The sequence below is a fragment of the Megalops cyprinoides genome, chromosome 6, assembly GCF_013368585.1.
Source record: "Megalops cyprinoides isolate fMegCyp1 chromosome 6, fMegCyp1.pri, whole genome shotgun sequence".
Classification (NCBI taxonomy): Eukaryota; Metazoa; Chordata; class Actinopteri; order Elopiformes; family Megalopidae; genus Megalops; species Megalops cyprinoides.
This window is the reverse complement of record NC_050588.1, coordinates 26074910-26093191: the sequence shown is the minus strand read 5'-3', so window position 1 is coordinate 26093191 and position 18282 is coordinate 26074910. Positions and strand designations below refer to the sequence as shown.

General features: G+C 42.4%; 1 protein-coding gene across 10 annotated transcripts in view; it reads left to right on the top strand.

Annotated features, from left to right (window-relative positions):
• The window catches only part of LOC118779803 (band 4.1-like protein 1), a 74787-nt gene that overhangs the window by 26183 nt on the left and 30322 nt on the right, over positions 1 to 18282 (top strand). For all 10 annotated transcript variants that reach the window (XM_036532074.1, XM_036532071.1, XM_036532075.1 and 7 more), the window contains exons 2-4: positions 10576 to 10712; positions 13830 to 13997; positions 17853 to 17957. In XM_036532074.1, the coding sequence (XP_036387967.1) occupies positions 10593 to 10712; positions 13830 to 13997; positions 17853 to 17957 (393 nt within the window). In that variant the 5' untranslated portion in view covers positions 10576 to 10592. The remainder of the gene's footprint in view (positions 1 to 10575; positions 10713 to 13829; positions 13998 to 17852; positions 17958 to 18282) is intronic.

Below are 18282 nucleotides of genomic sequence, written 5' to 3'. Positions count from 1 at the left end.
CGAAGTGCCACCCCTCCCTTGCTCCCTGAAGGACCCACTCCGAATTTGTGTGTGGGTCTGGACGGATTGGCTCGTTCTGGGGGGTGCAGCGTGGTTCTGATTTACTGTGTTTGAGGGATTATCTCTTGGCTGTGAGGGAGGTTGTTAAAGGGCCTAGTTTAATCTTGTGATTTGTCACAGGAATGGAGGAGTGCTCCTGCTTTCACAGGCCTCTCCTTCGCCCTCCTCTTCCTGGCTGTGAAGTGTTTGTGTCACAGGAGGCCCCTCTGCCTGCAGCTCTCTGCAGTATTTTGCATGGGGACGCAAGAGTGCCTGTGCCTCTTCCTTAGATACACTGCGTAAAGATTGTAACTGGGCATCGAGAATGTCAGAACTGTGCCAAAATACCTCAGGCTCGTGCAGCTCTCCTTCAGCGCGGAAGTGCTGGGGCGTGCGACGCTTTGGTGACAACAGCACAGAGAACAAAATGCACCACGCCATCCTGCTGTCGCTTTGTCCGAGTGCCTGACAGCTCTGCGGTGAGTCAGCACTCCGCTGAGCAGCTGTGGCTGCTCTCAGTGCAGGCTGGAGGAAGAACCAGGCAAGCCGTTGATAGGCCTGACCATGTCTCCTCTTCACCTGGAAGCATGTCTGTCGGTCAGCAGAGGAAACAAGAAGTCATTCCCCAGGCCTCTGGTGTTACAGTCAGCTCTGTGCTGGGCCTGGGCTTGGTAGGGCTTGGTATGCTGTCAGACAGTATGCTGTCAGGCCTGGCCCTTAAGTTCCCCAGTCTGAATTCGCTGTACTTCCTAAGGGACCACGTGATCATTTTCAGCCAGTCCCTCCGACTTTCTTTCAATGGCAGTTTTCAGAAGCAATCATCTTAGAGTTGATAATGCAAAGAACATTGCTGAGAGGAAAAGCGGTGCACGGTATTCTGAAGTAAAACCATAAAATGTTGCTTGCTGATTTGCAGTTGCAATTTGTAATCAAAACTTTAGCAACAATTGAAAGCTCATATGGGGATGCAGACAGGAAAACATTTGACTGTGATTTTTTTTTCTGTACAGCTAGGTAACAAGAAAAACAATGAAGCATTGTAAAGTAATGTGCCATATGAAAACCAAACACACTCTGCTTAAAACAACATAAAAAATAATCCAGGCTGTGGAATCCTGTCATCCAATTAGGTGCTCCGTATGAAGCAAGTGAGGGAGAAGGTCTTTCTCAATAATGTTGTCACGGCACACAGCATGTGTAGAAATGAGAAAAAGAAGATGTGAGACTTTCTTCTTTTTTGTCAGAAGTGAACATTCTTGAACCAAGAAATCCCTTCAGATGTGGCCTTTTTGATTCAGCAGTTTACATTCCCCTCATGCCTCTGTCTCTTCCTTTATTGTCATTTGTTTGACTTGCAGTTGTGTGCCTGTAATGCACTTTGGATCATGAAGTGTTCCGTGGCATCTCCACTGGCAGACAGTCCCAGAATGGCACTCTCCTTCTCTGCCTTGCATCTTAATTGCTCAGAACAAAAGAAGTGCAGATCCAATTTAGCAAAAAAAAAAAGAAAAAATGGCCACACTGACCCTTTTTTCTTTAAAACATTATTTGTTTTGACAGTCAAATCCAACTTTTCAGCACTCCGTGTGCCTTCATCAGGGATTCAGTACGGACCCAATTACCACACAGCTCCACAAAATGAAACAGTGATGCCCTTCACGTCCTCCCTTACAGAGTCTCAAGTATGGGGAAACAACTGTAACATTCTGATACACATTGTTATTGTTCCTGTCCAGCAGTTCAGAGTTATGGATAGGCCGTGACGACATGAATTCCAAATGGATTCCTTGACTGAATAGGCCAGCCCTTCTGGTGCCTGAGGTGAAAAGCACTATGGTGTCGGTGAGATTTAGCAGTGACTCTGCAGCATCCCCTCCCAATCCATCTTGATCCTGGGAGATAAATACTGTGAGAACATGCTGCTATAACTCTGACGGTCCATCGGAGGGATGAGCTGCACTGTGAAGAGTCTTGTACTATTTATCTTCATAAAACTTTTAATTTATATCACTTCCTACATCATCTGAAGGAGAAGAACTGTCTTGGTGGTGACCATGTATCATAGATACTTCCCTGAGTGAGTTGAAGCAAGTGCATATATAACTGCCTGTCTGGACCTACTGGTACAAAGACAGCACAGTTGTGCTACAGATATGCAGGGCTATGGTAAAGCTGGGGTGAGGCACACTGCACCATTCGGATTGGCTATTTTCCAGGTTTTGATCCAAGTGGTATGGTAGGAGAAGGGGAAGGGGAAGGGAGGGGTTTCTGGGCTGATTGGCAGGAGAGGGGAAGGGGAGAAGGGTGAGGAGCTGGTAAGGGTGTGTGAGGAGAGGGTTCAGGTACACACAGAGAGAGAGAGAGAGAGAGAGAGAGAGAGAGAGAGGTGTGTGTGGAGTGAGGGCTCTTGGAGATGTGACACACCTCTGTCCCTCTGTAGCTTTAAATGGTTTAAATGGTGACTGCAGTTCCACAGAAACTGTCCTGAGCTGAAACAACACTTGGTGCAATGGTAATTCATCATTCTTATGACATTCAGTTGTGGCAAAGACTGCTTCAATGACTTTGACAAATTCCTCTTAATTTCTGAGACCATGTTTTCTGCTACATATAACTGTCCAACATCCTCTAGCATAGGATACCCTTATTTTGTAACGTAAACATCATCTTGGACTTGGACTAAACAAGCAGTGTGCTCAGCTCAGTGCCTCTGTATGTCCTTTTCCTCTGCATTGAGATGTTCTGGAAGGTTTCAGTTTAGTCTTTTGGGACAAACTTTGCTTTGGGGAAAAATAATCTCAGCTCTTAACTAACAGCACTGTGTTGAGAACAAAGGTGGCATTGTTATGGTATTCACAACAGGGTCATGAATAGAGGCTCACTAACTCTGCCATTTTAACTTCACTTTCCTGTATTGGCACGTGGACTCCAAAGCTAAGGTACGTACGTGCTGCCAGCCTGTTGCCTGCTCCTTTGAAATATTCTTGTTTCTATAGCTCTGAATTTTGTTACAAACTGAAATGTTTGTAACAAATCATCCTTTCTAAAATCATCCTTCTACCTTTTACAACTATGCAGTAATTGTACCACATTTTTTAAATCACTTTGTTTTCTTTGCAGTTACAATTAATAATATAATATGAAGTGATCTTTCAAATTTTCATTCTCCTCTCTCTATCCTTTGCTGTAGTTTCTAGTGATAGATTTTAGGCAATGTTTCAGGCAAAGTTATGAACATGAAATTAGCTATTACAGCTGAGACAAGACAGTTAAACCAACACTTTAGAGCTGTTTAGAATATCCTAATCTGGGTGGTGTCACAGAATTATGACTGATCCTGTGATTGCACAGTGACAGTGACATCAGCACTGCAGCTCAATCCAGTGACCTCACTGCACCCCCAGCTGTGGGCATAGTGACACTGTGTCCATGGTAACACACAGTGTTTGTCAATCACATTGCAGAGTGGAGTGGTGCCATTGAGGCAAGTGCCAGGGAAAAACTTTCTGTGACTCCACCTCTGTGGAAAACATCCTCAGCACACGTATTAACTGGAGAAATATAAAGGCTTCAGCGAGAGAAGATTACAGACATGGAGTCTTGAAGAATGCAAACATAATCTGTTACTGTGGCTAAGTCGTTGCATGTTCACAAAGATAGAAAGGAATGTGTGAATGAGTCCCCAAAAGCACTGACACACACACACACACGCACACACACACACACACACACACACACACACACACACACACACACACACACACACACACACACACACAACACACACACACAGCATGTACAGCTGCGTCTCTGCTGACAATATTAGGTGCATTTTAGGCTTGTTGCTTTGTCGTGCACAGCTAAGAAGTAGGGAAAGTATTTGGATCCATAGACTTGGTCCCCTCTTACTTCTAATCTTTTCTCCATCCTGAGGTTATGTGGAATCTTCTGTGTTCAGTCTGATGTCAGATTAGCCTAATGAGCAATGTGTGATGATTTGCACAACATGTTTTGGAATTCCCACTGCTGCAGATGATCCCTTTCTGGCTATTTTGGAATTAACCGAGCTTGACTCAGCTCTGTGAAAGACCTGTTGATCCATAAATTCTGTCCAAGTCACAGTGGATGTGGATAGTCATAGACAGTCAACTGAGGCACTGCAATGTACAGGGGATTTTAGATGTTGCGGTTAATATACAAGTGAGGCACTGCAAGTAATGGACAGGTGAGTTGTGGCTATGTGTTTGAGGATGCTGTGGAATACACTGTGAAGCTGGAGCACTGTGCAGAATCATTTCTATGAATGGTATACTCAGATTCTTGGCTCGTCCCTTTATTTGGACATTTTTCATTTTTGAATGCTTCAGTGCTGCTTTGGGAGGGTGGAGCCAGATGCAGGGTTTCTCAAAGCAAGATGGTGCATGGAATCTGGGCATGTTTGCGGTCTCCATTGGCAGTGGCAGAGAGAGGAAGTGACCTTTCTCACAGCCAATCTCTTGATTGACAGGATTTACAGTGTAAACAAAGCTGTAACAAATGTTGAAACTGGTGTTCACAGGCTTTTTGAGCACAACATCACATGGTGTCACTAAATTTATCTTAATGACTACGTGCACCTAAGGATTTATTAAAATTAACCCTAGATATGTCTTAAACTTTGAATATTTGCATGGTGTTTGAATGCACTGTCAGGATTGCACATTTACATTCATATAGTATAAGAGCCACCACACATAGATTTTATCAGAGATACCGGTATGATGTCTCCTGTTACAGTACACTATCCTTCATCTCCTTTCATAGCTGTATTAGAGAATGCAGGACATCTGTGGACTACAGAAAGACCAATGGTCTCTGGTAGAAAGCTGATTGTACCATACTTGACCTCAGGGTTCTCATCGGAACCCAACAGTTGGTACACTCCAAAGCTGAGAACACCTTATTTCCTAAAAGCATAAAGAGCAGAGGGAACTGTTTGGAGAAGACAGCCCTAGCATATCTACCACTGGCTCTTCTGGTCCATCAAGCTGTAAGCAGGACTGCTCTGGGTGATACAATTTACTAGGTTCAAATTGGGGCATGGACTGGTTTTGATTTTCCAAATTCCATTTTTTTAAACTTTTTATTACTGTAGAGTTTGGTTGATTTTGTGGGGTTGTTTTAAAGTTTTTTTTTTTTTTAAGGCCAGTTCTGTGACACAGAAGCCAGACGAGGGCATTTGAGGAAATTTTAAAGTGGAATTTCCTTTCTGTAGTGCTGTCTGCCTTAGCCAAGCCCTACCCAGCAGGTGAGATATTGACTTAAACACGTAGGTATGCACCGTAAAATATTTTCTTGGAAAGAGGTTTGCTTAGTTTATAATTTGCTCACGTTGTCATGTCTGGCCATAATTTTGGCTCAGCGTTTTGTTTTTATTGATACATCCAATAACACCATCAGAGCGTAACGGAAGGAGGTGTTCCTTTGATCCTTTACACTGACGGTATTTGCTGGAAGAACAGAGCCTGCATTATTATAAGAGTTGTTTAAAGCAGGCAGAGCTGAGCGACTGTGATGAAACTGTTTATTTGCATAGCAGGTGCCCTTACCCAGGGTGACTTACGTAGCTTCCATTTTTACATAATATCCATTTATACAGGAAGGTATTTACTGAAGCAATTCAGGTTAAGTACCTTGCTCAAGGGCACAATGGCAGTGCCCCATTTGGAAAAGAAACCCGGTTACAAGCCCAGATCTTTAACCACAGCCCCATGCTGCCATGCCTCAGACCTTTCCTTTCTCCAGCCTCTCTTGGTGTGTCAGACAGGTATGCGGGGTGCCATCATGTTTGCAGAGATCTTGTCAACAGTGTGGAACTGAATTCCTTGCAGTACCTTTTTGTCGCTTGAGGGCTTTTCCTGTCAGAACAGAGCAGACATAACCCTGGGCAGAACAGGAAATGTGCAAGAAGCTCAGTGAGGTGTCTTGGATGGAATGCGGCTAGATGGGGTAGCCAGAGACGACGGCCTGAGTCGGTATCTCCTTTTTAGCTGTGAAAACTGTCAGCAGTATAGAAACATTATCAGTCATGAGTCAATATGTGTTTACTTGCAAGAATGTAATCAGTGTAGATGAAGGTCACATATTTCACCTGGGTGGCTGAACTCACCTGAGAGGGAGAGGAGGAAGAACAACTTCTCTGAGAGGTAGAAAGGGGAGACAGTGGAAGAAAAGGGGGTAGTCCTTCAGAAATGACCACAGTATATCTGTTTTGTGAGGCAGCAGGTGTATCTTATCCTTTTTGAGGATGTCCTGTCATGACAAGTTGGGTTCAGGTGACATGTGACGGGTGACAAGTGGGGTTACTATGCCTGGTGGTGACAGCAGAGGTTGTCAGGCTGCACCTCTGTCTTGCTGTGTGTGCATGTCCTGAGAAGACCTGACAGGCAGAGACTATCCCTCTTCCATCCGCTCTCCCTGGCCCTCAACTCTGCCTCTCACTCTCACGTTAGCTGCCTCTCCATACGCCTCCAGACCATGGCCTGTCCTTCATATTTCCAGATCTCCATCACTAGTCCTAGCATTCTTCTTCCCCTTCCTTTATGTTCATTTTCCATCCCTCTATTCTCTCAACACATATCTCTATTCCCTCTCCTTCCTTACTACTGCCATCCCCCTCCCTTCTATCGCGGTTCCTTCTTCTTGGTGTTTCCTCTGTGGTTGGTCAGAAATTGAATAGCTCTTTCACTGGCCCTGGTTCAGGAGTGGGAGATGGCCCTCAGACAAATGATTTGGGTGGGTTTCATCCCCTAAGAGTAAATTGTCTACCCCCCTTACTGTACAGCTGCAAAAAAACACTGTGTATGGATAATCTACCACACTAGCAAAGACAAAACGGACAACGGACAAAATGGACAAAATGGATAAGCTGGGGACAACTGCTAAGCAGTATAAATTTACAGTGGGATTTACAGGGTCCTATAGGCAAACAGTGATGGTATAAATGGCCTCCTACTGCAGATTGCTGTGCCTTGGCATATTCATTCACAGCAGAGACTGAGATCAAAGTGTGGGAAAGGTGATCAGAGCCAGGTGATGTTTCCTGCTGGTATGAGAGAGACTTCAGTGGCTGGCTGCAAATCAGAATATTGGCTGCCTTAACAAAGAGGCTTGTGGCTCACCCAGACATGGAGCAGGGCAGTACACACTGCAGTCTGATGTTTTCTCTCACTACCTTTCTGCACTGTCTGTTTCTCTTTCTCCCTTTCCTTTCCTGCCTGCTTCACTCTTGCTTTCCTCTTTCCTTTTCCATCTCTCCACTACTACTTCCTCTTTCCTCTGCCTCCCCCCCCTTTCTGACAGCACTGTCACTCTCATAGCACTAGAGGAAAAAAGTGTTCAGAGCTGTTACCATGGCAACTGAGTCTGTTCTGAGCCCTTCTCTTTTCCTCTCTCTCCTCTCTTCACACAGATAAAATGGTCTCTCTGTGTGGAGGGAGGGAGGGAGGGAGAGAGAGAGAGAGAGAGAGAGAGAGAGAGAGAGAGAGAGAGAGAGGATCATAGAACAAGGTGAAAGGTTAAAATGGCACTGCCTTTCCATGGTGACAATATAACAAACCATAACAAAACAGGAGAACTTAAAAGTGGAAGTCCTTCATGTTTCACGCTATCAGTGCTCTTAACTGCTCTTCTGGGGGCTGGATGGGCACATGCTCACATGATGGCCCTATGAATCATCTCCCGTAGTATGTCTCCTCACTGTCAAATAGGAATAGGTAAGGGCAGATGTGGATAGTCTCACATACATGCACACACATATGTAGGCCCATATACATGCACATGCACACATGATACACACAGATAGTCCACCCTCACTCACCTACTTATGTGGCTTCTCCTGGTCTTCTCATGTTCAGATGCAGATAACCAGCCCTCTCTCTTTACCTTGAGACAGGGCTGGTACAGGTAATGGTGCATGACGAGAAATGATTGTCCCTAAATGTATCCTGCAGACACTTTTTCAGTTGACAGCGGAGCTCGTTAATTTGGTCATTAATCTGAATCCATTAAAGTTCCCTGGACAGAAGACCCGGTGAAAACCTGAGGAATTACCCTTGATGGCAGTGTCGTGAGTGTGGAAGAATGGGTTAGCCCTATTAAAGTGCTGCTTCACACAGGCCTTTTAAATCATGCACCTCCAATGCATAGGCTGGAATCAGTTCACTCATGGGCTTGACAGTGCTCATGAAATAGATGTCAGTAAATATGTAATGGTGCTCCGCTTGCTGATGTGTGAAATGGGGTAATTGGGTGCTGAACGAGTGTTGGAATATCAGTAGAGGGGAGGTGGCAATAGAGGGGGTAGGCTTTTCAAGAGAGTATCTCTGTTGTCAAGTGCATGTGTGCAGTTCATAGGCAATATGGCATACACACATAATTCCCAGCAGCAGTATATACTGGAAAACATATTGTACCTGGGTGTCATTTATGTCATGTACATGCTTTTGCAATACTCTGGCAATAGCACTACCAGAAATATGTCAGCCCTTATTCAAATATCACACAGCTATGTCATATATGCATAAAGGGTAAAGCTATTAAAACACAATTTTTACACCCTCTCCGTGAGGCTCTACTCTGATAGTGACAAGTGGTGGGGAAGGGATGGTATTAAAGACATACTGCTGTTTACTTTGTGTAACAGTGAAAAGTGTGAAAAGTGAAAAGTGGCCCCAAAGGGAGCTGCACCACAATGGAGGGTTGTTGTTCGGCAGTTTCCGCATTTCAGCTACTGAGGGAAAATTGATTTAGCACCATAGCCTCTGAGCTCAGCTGGATCTGACATCCAGAGAAAATTAGCCCTAGAGCAGGCACACCGCTCACACTGCCCTTTATCCCAGAGGAGAGGAATTAATTTCTGTCAATTCCATGTGATTGTAAGTAATAAGGGAGCAGTACTTCTTGCTGGAAAAGCGTGGGACCTTCTCTTTATGCTGCTTTAAGCATGCTTGAAAAGTCACACCCTTCCAATGGATAAGGTCTTACTTTTCCTCTGATCCTGATGATTGAGGCCATGTTTCTTTCAGTGCCCCTTAGTACCTTTGGCCCATAGTGCATGATGTACATTGATGTGATTTGTGTGGTAAGAGCTGCACGACTCATGAGGTCAGAGAGAGATTGGATTATCTTAGGGAACGTGCTTTCTGAGGTATGTGGCATGCAGAGACAGTTCTTCAGAATGTACTTGCAGTGAGTTACAGTAAAGATGAAGGCGTACACAGCTGATGTTTTGCAGTAGCAATCAAAAGACTGCCATCAGTTTATAAGTGGGTAAAGTGAGATAAAATCTACTGGGAAGTCTACAGTCATGGAATGGTGAATCTTTTTCTTGTGGTAATGCACCTCTTTTCACTGATGTAAAAGAGGGATGGCTTAAATGATCACAGGTGTAAGGAGTAATAGCATGCACTTGACACCTCTATTGACTCATTTACGTATCCCAATATTACACCCTCCTTCTGCCCTGCCATATCTCTGGAGATTGTTTTATCGCAGGATCAGTCAGTATTGCCTCTCATACCACTACTACTGAACGGTTCCTCTGCATTATTCATAGTGCTAGCTTGTTCCTTAGTTATCAATAAACCATGACCAAGGCAGACTCATCTGTGATCCTTCATCCTGAAATAAAATTGAGAAAGTAAAGAAAAACAAAACAACAGAATGCTGTATGCAAATGAATGAGCAAATGTGGTGATTTGCATTTATCCATATGGGCTGTTAACACACTGTTAACAACTCCCTTCCCACCAATGAGAGATGTGTGTATGACTGAGGGGTAGACAGACTCCATGCCACAGGGACATTTTCCTTGACCTAAGTCTTCTGTCATGAAGAGGGAGGAGGTATGTGGTACAGAGGGGCACTGGGAGGCCAGCTTGGGGAACACCCCCAGGGGGTTCAGATGAATGTATGCAGCAGGGGGGACCCAGCATATACGGTCCTGGTCATATGGTTTTGACAGTTCTCTGTGATTTGCCATTATCAAATGGCAAAAAATGAGACTAATGAGGCTATAGAACAACCGGGCTTTTTGGACATTTGCAAAAAAAAAAATTGTAACATTTTCTAGCCATGGGGTTTCTAATCATACTCTGAGTTGTAAATGCAGTTGTCTGTCTTTCTATCTTTTTTGATAGCCTGATAACAGCATAAAATAACCTGAGCATGTGTAATGCTCTTTAAGGAGTTGATTTAACCTTTGACACTTTTACTGGATCTCCAGTTTCGTAATGAATTCCTTCCAGTCGGGAGGCTGGCCTTATTCCCTGTCAACTTGACTGTGTGGGGGCCCCATTCATAAAAGTGTCAAAACATCTCAAGAGTTTCAGGAAGAACACAAGAAAACTAGTTTTAGAAGGGGACACAGATGGCAGTCACCCTGATTGGGGACATCACCTGTGCTTTTAAAAAACAATGTTGCTTTGAAAACAGTCTGTGGTGTTGCTCTTTTTTCTTTTCCAGATTTCTTAAACCGTGTTTTCCTTTCCTCTTTAGGATAGTGAGCTGTTACCATGACAACAGAGACTGGCCCAGAGTCAGAGGTTAAGAACGCGGCAGAAGAGCCCCCCCAGCAGAGGGGGGCTGCCACAGGGGTGCAGGACTCTGCTGCTGATGGCAAGATGGCCAAGCAGGTGGGACACGAAGAGGGATCTCTCTCACTCTCAAAATGTGCCACATTGCATCATAATGTTGCATGTATTATATTGAGTTGTGGGGCAGTGTACAGTATTTATTTACTGTGTTTATGAATTTCACAGAATTTCATTGTATATATTTTAGTTTCTATTGCATTACTTAACTTCATAGTATCTGCTGGATTGCATGGTATTTTATTTTAATGTATTAAAATGTGTCACATCACATCATATGTTGCCATAATCAATGGTAGATAGCTAATTAGCCAAAGGGAAAAAAATGAAATCCATGAAAGATGCATTTCATTTTAATAACAGTAACTTTTAAAAGTATACATTATACAAAAATATTGCTTCCATTCCTGAAGCTTACAGTAGGGAAATTTTTGTCCCTAAAATGGCAGGGACAATCTCACCAGAAGGTGAAAAAATAGTTTATTGTTTATGGCTTAAATTTTATGCCCATATAGACCCATTTCAAAGTTTATAAATCTTGGACACATGACCTACATGGGCTTACATACTGGATCCTTTCAGTTTGAATGGTATGCAGTTGCGGGCATAGGCAAAACATAAACTGGTAATGTTTTTGCCCATGCCTGCTACTGCATACCATTCAAACTGAAGGTTTCTAGTATGCATGTAGGTCACGTGTCCAATAGTAGTAAACATTGAAATATTTTTCAAAGATATTTCAAATGATTTCTGTGCAGACGTCATCTGTATGGGACCGATACACCGTGTAGTGTAGCCTATACAGCAAGCCAAAGTTGCAGTTGTTAAGAAAACTGGCAGCTACTTCGCTGATTAAACCGCAAAGGCTGCGTATTAGGTAGCCAGCCAGCTACTTAAATGATGATATCTTTTTCATACATCCGCCTTATAAAAACAACAAGACGCAGATTTTACCCTGCACGTTTCTCTGGCATGTTTTAGCTAGCTAACTATAATATAACAATCGGAGAGGAAAACTTAGAACTAGCTAGTTACAACAACCTAGGCTTTGTTCCTACATGAGTGACTATCTAAAAAATTATAAGTATGAAACCAAACTTTAAAAGCTAGATTGTCAGTTAAATATTTGATAAATTGCAAGCTACTGAAGAGAATGGGACTCACCTGAGGTCCTAGACTGCTGGCTGCAGTTTATGTCATTAGAGTAAAAATCCGAACTTTTTACCTGATGAAAATACAATGTAAGCACAATGAGTTCAAAAACTCTATCAAATAATTTGCAGCCATGATATATGCATTATATATTATTAGTGTGCGTGGTGCGTGCGATTGATTTAACAAAGTTCCATTTAACCGTCAAGGAATAAAAAACAGCAGTTTTAACCAAACGTTTCACAGTGAGTATACTGTTGTTTTTACTGTAGTTACAAACGAACAATTTTAACAGTCACGGAAACTGCAGTTTCAAGTAATTGAGTTTTTACTTAGCCATGAACGGAAATTATGACTAACCACATTTGTGCAGCATAAGGCTCAAACTAATGAGAGTCACCTCGATATTTAGCTATAGGCTAGGCTGCTATCGGTTGGCTAACGGTATATGCCTCATGAGATAAACGTGACATACTGGGTTTTTTTTTTTTTTTTTTGCATTAAAGCGGGATTTACAGTTACCACACCATGTATTCAAAATTTAATAGTCGCAGTAGATTAGATAATCGATTAGTGAAAAGGGGACGATGCAGTTAGGAATTTAAATAGGGAGAGGACGATCCAGGAGTATCCAAAAATCAAATCAAAACAAAACAGCAAACTAACTGGTAGAATGTCACACAGGCAAAATGATGATGATGATGATGATGATGATGATGATAATAAGGGAATAATAATATATTCAGGGATTTAAACTCAGGTGTTTCTGTTCCATCACATTTATAATTGGTGTGTACTACTGTAAACTAGCAACTCATGCAATAAAATGGTAACTACCTCAGGCAAATTTCTAAACTGTGCAATTTCACCCTCAGAATAGTACATTGCTTGCTGATTGGATACTCTGTTAATGTTATAATGATAGAAAGAAACTTGCCAGATGTAGGCATGACTTTGTAGATATGCTGGCTAATTAATTGTAACATAAGCATGTATTACTTTCAAGTACCAAATGTTGTGTGAGATTTTTTATTTGATACAGCAGTTGCATTGTTTGACTCAATTTGAAGTGGGGTATGAAAAAAAACATTGCAATTTTTATTTACAGTCATAGTATTGAATCTTTTTATCATGTGAAAGTTGTCCTCACTACCTTCTAGCCCAAGTGTCAATGAAACAAGGAACAAATAATATCTGATTTCACTGGGGGTGATTTTATAAATGGATTTATCTATCATGTCATGTTAACCTCAGCCAAATCTAGTACTCAACTGATTAACCTGTTCAGATAAACTACATATGTTATCCTGTTCATAAAAGTTATAGGCTAACTCTGTAAATGTAGTGTCCTGATCTGCAGTCTTTGGCATTAGGCTTGGATGCCACTGTAACAGGTGTACTGATTGCACAAACAATTATAACAGTGCAAAAGTAGATTCTGAGATGACTGTGCCCATGGTTTCATGTGGTGGGACAGTTCACAAATGCCTAAGTTGTGTACTGACCCAACTGGGTCAGTAAAATATAAACTAAACTGGCCTGTTGTGGCTTATCAAGCAGAAAAGTGGCTATGTGCCAGTCAGCCAACTACAACCTTCCAGCCCTGCCTTGCTGTTTTTTCTCAAAAAGGAAAATACATGCTTTCTAATCAATGTGCACTTTCCAGATGCCTCTAAATTTCTGTTATTGCCTCTATGTAGCTGTGCTACCATTACCAACATGCCAAAAGAGGGATTTACCTTAATTAGTCTATGTTATTTTATAAACCTAATAAGCCTTACAGGCAAGCTCTTACTTTTCAGATATTTCAGAATTCCGGTTTGTTCCTCCATATGCTGACCAGCTGTTGGTCTGTTCATTTCTATCTCCTAGCAGATGTTTATGTGTGTAAATCAGTGTTTGATGCAGAACATTACCCCCTCTGTGTACCTGTAATTAAAGTTAACACACATGACCAGCAGTCATTCATGAATTTGAGTCACGCCTGATCTTCACCTTTGCCTGAAGGATCACGACACCAAACTTCTGGATGACCACGGGACCATGGATGATGTTTCGGAGAAGACCACACCCAGCAAGACCCCCAAATCCCCCCAGAAAACATCCAAACGGCCAAAGACTGTCCCCTTCAAGGTGACTCTGTTGGACTCTTCAGAGTATGAGGGTGCCATTGAGGTATGTTATGTTGAATCTTATTCAGAAATAGCAGTGGATTTTGCCATTGCATGTGACAAATTGAGGTGGCTAAGGCACTACCCTGTCAGTAATATCAACCTGATAGCCTCTTTTGAATGCCTTTGGTGTTTGGCTGTGCTGCTGCAGTGGCTGCTGGCAAATTTCCGCTGCACAAGGCCTGTTTCTTTCTTGTACTCTGTTGTTGGGCTGCGGGGAGCAGATAATGCAGATAGAAAGGGAATGAGTAAAACAGCGTGGGTGTCATGCTGTGTGAGCACTATGGGGCTTGCCTCTGAAAAGGTTTCAGCCTCTTCCAGAATCAGACATTGGCACTGAAATAATAATACTGATTCTGCAGAATTCTTGTTATGTTCTTATTTTTGTACGATTTATTACATATCTAATGAACACAATGCTGCACATGGAGCCATAGTAAACTAGTAAACTAAGTAAACTGACACCAGGTACAACTGTGTGGAGAAAAGGTGATACACTCACGTGTTACAAATTACAGACTAATGTTATGTGTTTTGAGGGGGGGTTGGGGGTCTCAGCCTTGAATATTTTTGTTGCGGTTTTCACGTGCTTGGCAGTTAGTGCTGCAGAAGCCTATTACAACGTCACAGCCTTTAAACAGCAGCTTTACACAGTAATCTCTGTGACATTTTCTTTGCCGTCACATGATGTCTGAGGGAGAGTCCCAGGAAATGGTAGTCCTGTCTCATTCCCTGAATCCTGATTCAGACCAGGGTGATGACTAAGATACTGTTCCCCTGAGCCCGCTTACTTGCTACAGAGCCAAGAGTGGTTCTTCTGTTTTAACCTCCTCTTGGGTGTCTGCGCATGTCCCTCTGCTATCATCATGACTCTTTTGCTATCCCCTGCTTTGCTCTGTACTCTACTCTGCTCCAGCAGGGATAATATATTTTGACTTGTTTCCTCCCCCGCTCAGAGCTCAGCAGGCCCCACCATGGCTGACTGCACCCCATGTGTCCCAGGTCTATCTCAGAGATATACTATGAGACAAAAGAGAAATATGCTCTGAGGGATCATCGGACATCCCCTGCTTTCAGTGAAATATCCTGCAGTAAAATGTTGGGATGGGAAATCTATATTCATTACATAATGCAACCTAGCCGCAGCCATGGAGAAAATAGATTGGCTGTGTCATCATGAGAAACATTGAGGATACCACCGTGGACAGTGTATATGTGTGTGTGTGTATGTGTGTGAATCTGTATCTATTCCTCTATGTTTCTATCTATCTGTCTATCTATCTATCTATCTATCTATGTATCTATCTACACTATATGGACACAAGTATTTTGCCACACCTGTTTTTCAGGGTTTGGGCTAGGCCTCTTATCTCCAGTGAAGGGCAATCTTAATGCTTTAGCATGACAAGACATTTTGGACAATGCTATGCTTCCAACTTTGTGGCAACAGTTTGGGGAAGGCCCTTTTCTATTCCAACATGACTGTGCCCCAGTGCACAAAGCAAGGACTATAAAGACATGGTTTGATGAGTTCGGTGTGGAAGAACTTGACTGGCCCACACAGAGCCCTGACCTCAACCCCATCGAGCACCTTTGGGATGAACTGGAACGGAGATTGCGAGCCAGGCCTTCTCGTCCAACATCAGTGCCTGACCTCATAAATGCTCTACAGAATGAATGGGCTCAAATTCCCACAGAAACACTCCAAAATCTTGTGGAAAGCCTTCCAAAAAGAGTAGAAGCTGTTATAGCTGCAAAAGGGGGACCAACTCCATATTAAAGTGTATGTATTTGAATACAATGTCATTACAGTCCCTGTTGGTGTAATGATCAGGCATCCGAATACTTTTGTCCATATAGTGTATCTATCTATCTATCTATCTGTATCCCTTTGTCACTGTCATAATAATGTCTTTGTAGCTCACATTGCAGCATTACAGCACACTGTAGTATGTTTCTTAAACAATTCTTTAGTCCTGATAGCTTTCTGTATTGGACCTATCCCTTTTTCTCAGGATCAGCATCATGGTGAAACAGATATGACCCTCAGATTCCTGTGACTGCATGCATATTATTCACACTGTTTCCCTCATCGTAATGCAGTGGTCAAAAAGTTTCTTACACTAACAAGCAAAAAAACTCACACCATTCTAATATTATTACAAAATTCATAACATACAAACATGCTGCCATATTTTTGAACTGGCTTGACCAAACAATTTCCCATGACTTTTGTCTCAATTTAATTACAGTGTCTTATCAGTACACTTCACTCCCACTCATACTGTACATACAGAGCTGATAATGATAGCCCTCAAAAGCATGTGGTACTTTGTGTCACCTTCCACGGGAGTAAGTGTCACATACTGGGGTTAATTAGTTCACTCCTGACATGACAGGGTGTCTCTGCTTCCCCTGGATTTCCAACAGGAAAAGGATGGTTCCAGATGCTGGTGGTGCCCTCTGAAGTGCAGCCCAGCCATGCCTGCCCAACTGTAGTGTGAATGAGTCTGCCTGTTCCTCTCTTTGTATGAAACAGCATGGTCTCTGTCTTTGTTTGACTATGGCGTATCTCTTCCTCCTGTTTCCAAGCCAGCCAGAGTGGCTTTTCTAACTGGGGACAAGAATTTTCAGTGTTTCCATGCTTGTGTTGCCCTCACAATGTCGAAAAAGGCCTGAATGTCATAGCTGCATTGCATTTCTCCAGGGGAGGACATGTGTAAAACATGTGATCTGCAGCACTGGAATTGAAATTGAATAACCTGGCCCAAGTAAAGGAGAAGTGACGTCTAAACTACATGTGCTGGAAGCGGATTTTACAATAAGGAATTAATCCTCTCTACTGTCCATCCCTGTCCATAGGAACTGTATTGGGAGCCATTTTCATAGGACAGCTGCAGGATTAAGGGCACTTTCACTGTCACTGTGATGTATCAGAGGGATGCAAACACCATTTCCCCACCCAAAATGAGAAGGAGGCATGTTTTCATATGAACTGGCCTTGAGAAATTGAGGAGCAAAGAAAGGAGATGAAGCACACTACTTCTGTTTCCCTGGCAACGGCTGTCTCCTTGTCGCTGCGGAAACTGGCCTCCTTGGAAGGCAGGCGTTTCGCTGCTTAGACTCCATCTGCCCAGAAGGGTATAGACACACGTTGGAGACTCTACCTGGGCATTGCTGCGATAAATAAGATCCGTGTTGACAGCTGCACCCTTTTGGCCTTTTTGATATCATGATATGTGAAACAGATTGAGTAGCCTCTCCATCCTAATGAATTCCTTGCTGTCTTATAACCTTTTGTTGCCTCAAAACATTCATAGACATTAATTGTGGCATTTAATACTGTAATTTCACTGTGGGTCCATCTACAGGGGTAGTACTATTGGCACATCTTATTTAAATCCTCTTTCTAAACAATTTACCACATCTTTATGCCTGCTATTAAGCAAGAAGACCTCATTATGTGAACACATGCTTTTGGTTCTGAGCACACCTCTGTAGGTTACCAGCCTGTACAAAAAAATATTATGATTCTATTGACATTTACATTTCACACCATTGTATTGTGATTTTAAAGGTGCTTCTTTTCTTTAATGTTACATGATACATAAACAGATTTTAAGTGACTTTAGTTGTGTGCCCCCTTTATAGTTTGTAATATCCATTTAGTACTTATTCATATTGACTGATTGATGCTACTGCCGATTTATGAATTTAATCAGAATCAACTTTTGTTTTTGATAAAATGCATTTTGTTTTAATTTGCAAGGATTCCCAATACTCATTTCAATAAAATGCAGTCACATATTTCCACATCATTACAACAATACCTTTTGTTTGTCTTTTTGTGTCTCCACAGAAACACGCCCGTGGACAGAACCTGCTGGACATGGTGTGTGAACACCTCAATCTACTAGAGAAGGACTACTTTGGCTTGACATTCTGTGATGCTGACAGCCAGAAGGTGAGGACTTAATTCTCTCTCTGTCCTATGCACTTTATTTAGAGTAAGAGGCTCTATACATTCCAACTAATTCCTTGGTGTGTTTTTGGCAGAATCATTTTTTGATTATTATTTTCCAGTTAATTTATAATGCATTTAATTTTTCAGTCAAATAGCTGCTTTCTTGCAATTTGTCAGAGTGTACCATAGCTCTGTGGGCAAAGAAAATAAAAAAAACAAGTTGACACGAACATGAAGCCTTGTTATGAATGAAATATTTTTTTCAGTAAAGTGCAGGGCTAGATGGAAGGTGAGTGAATTATATGGTTCATAGTCCAATGGTATG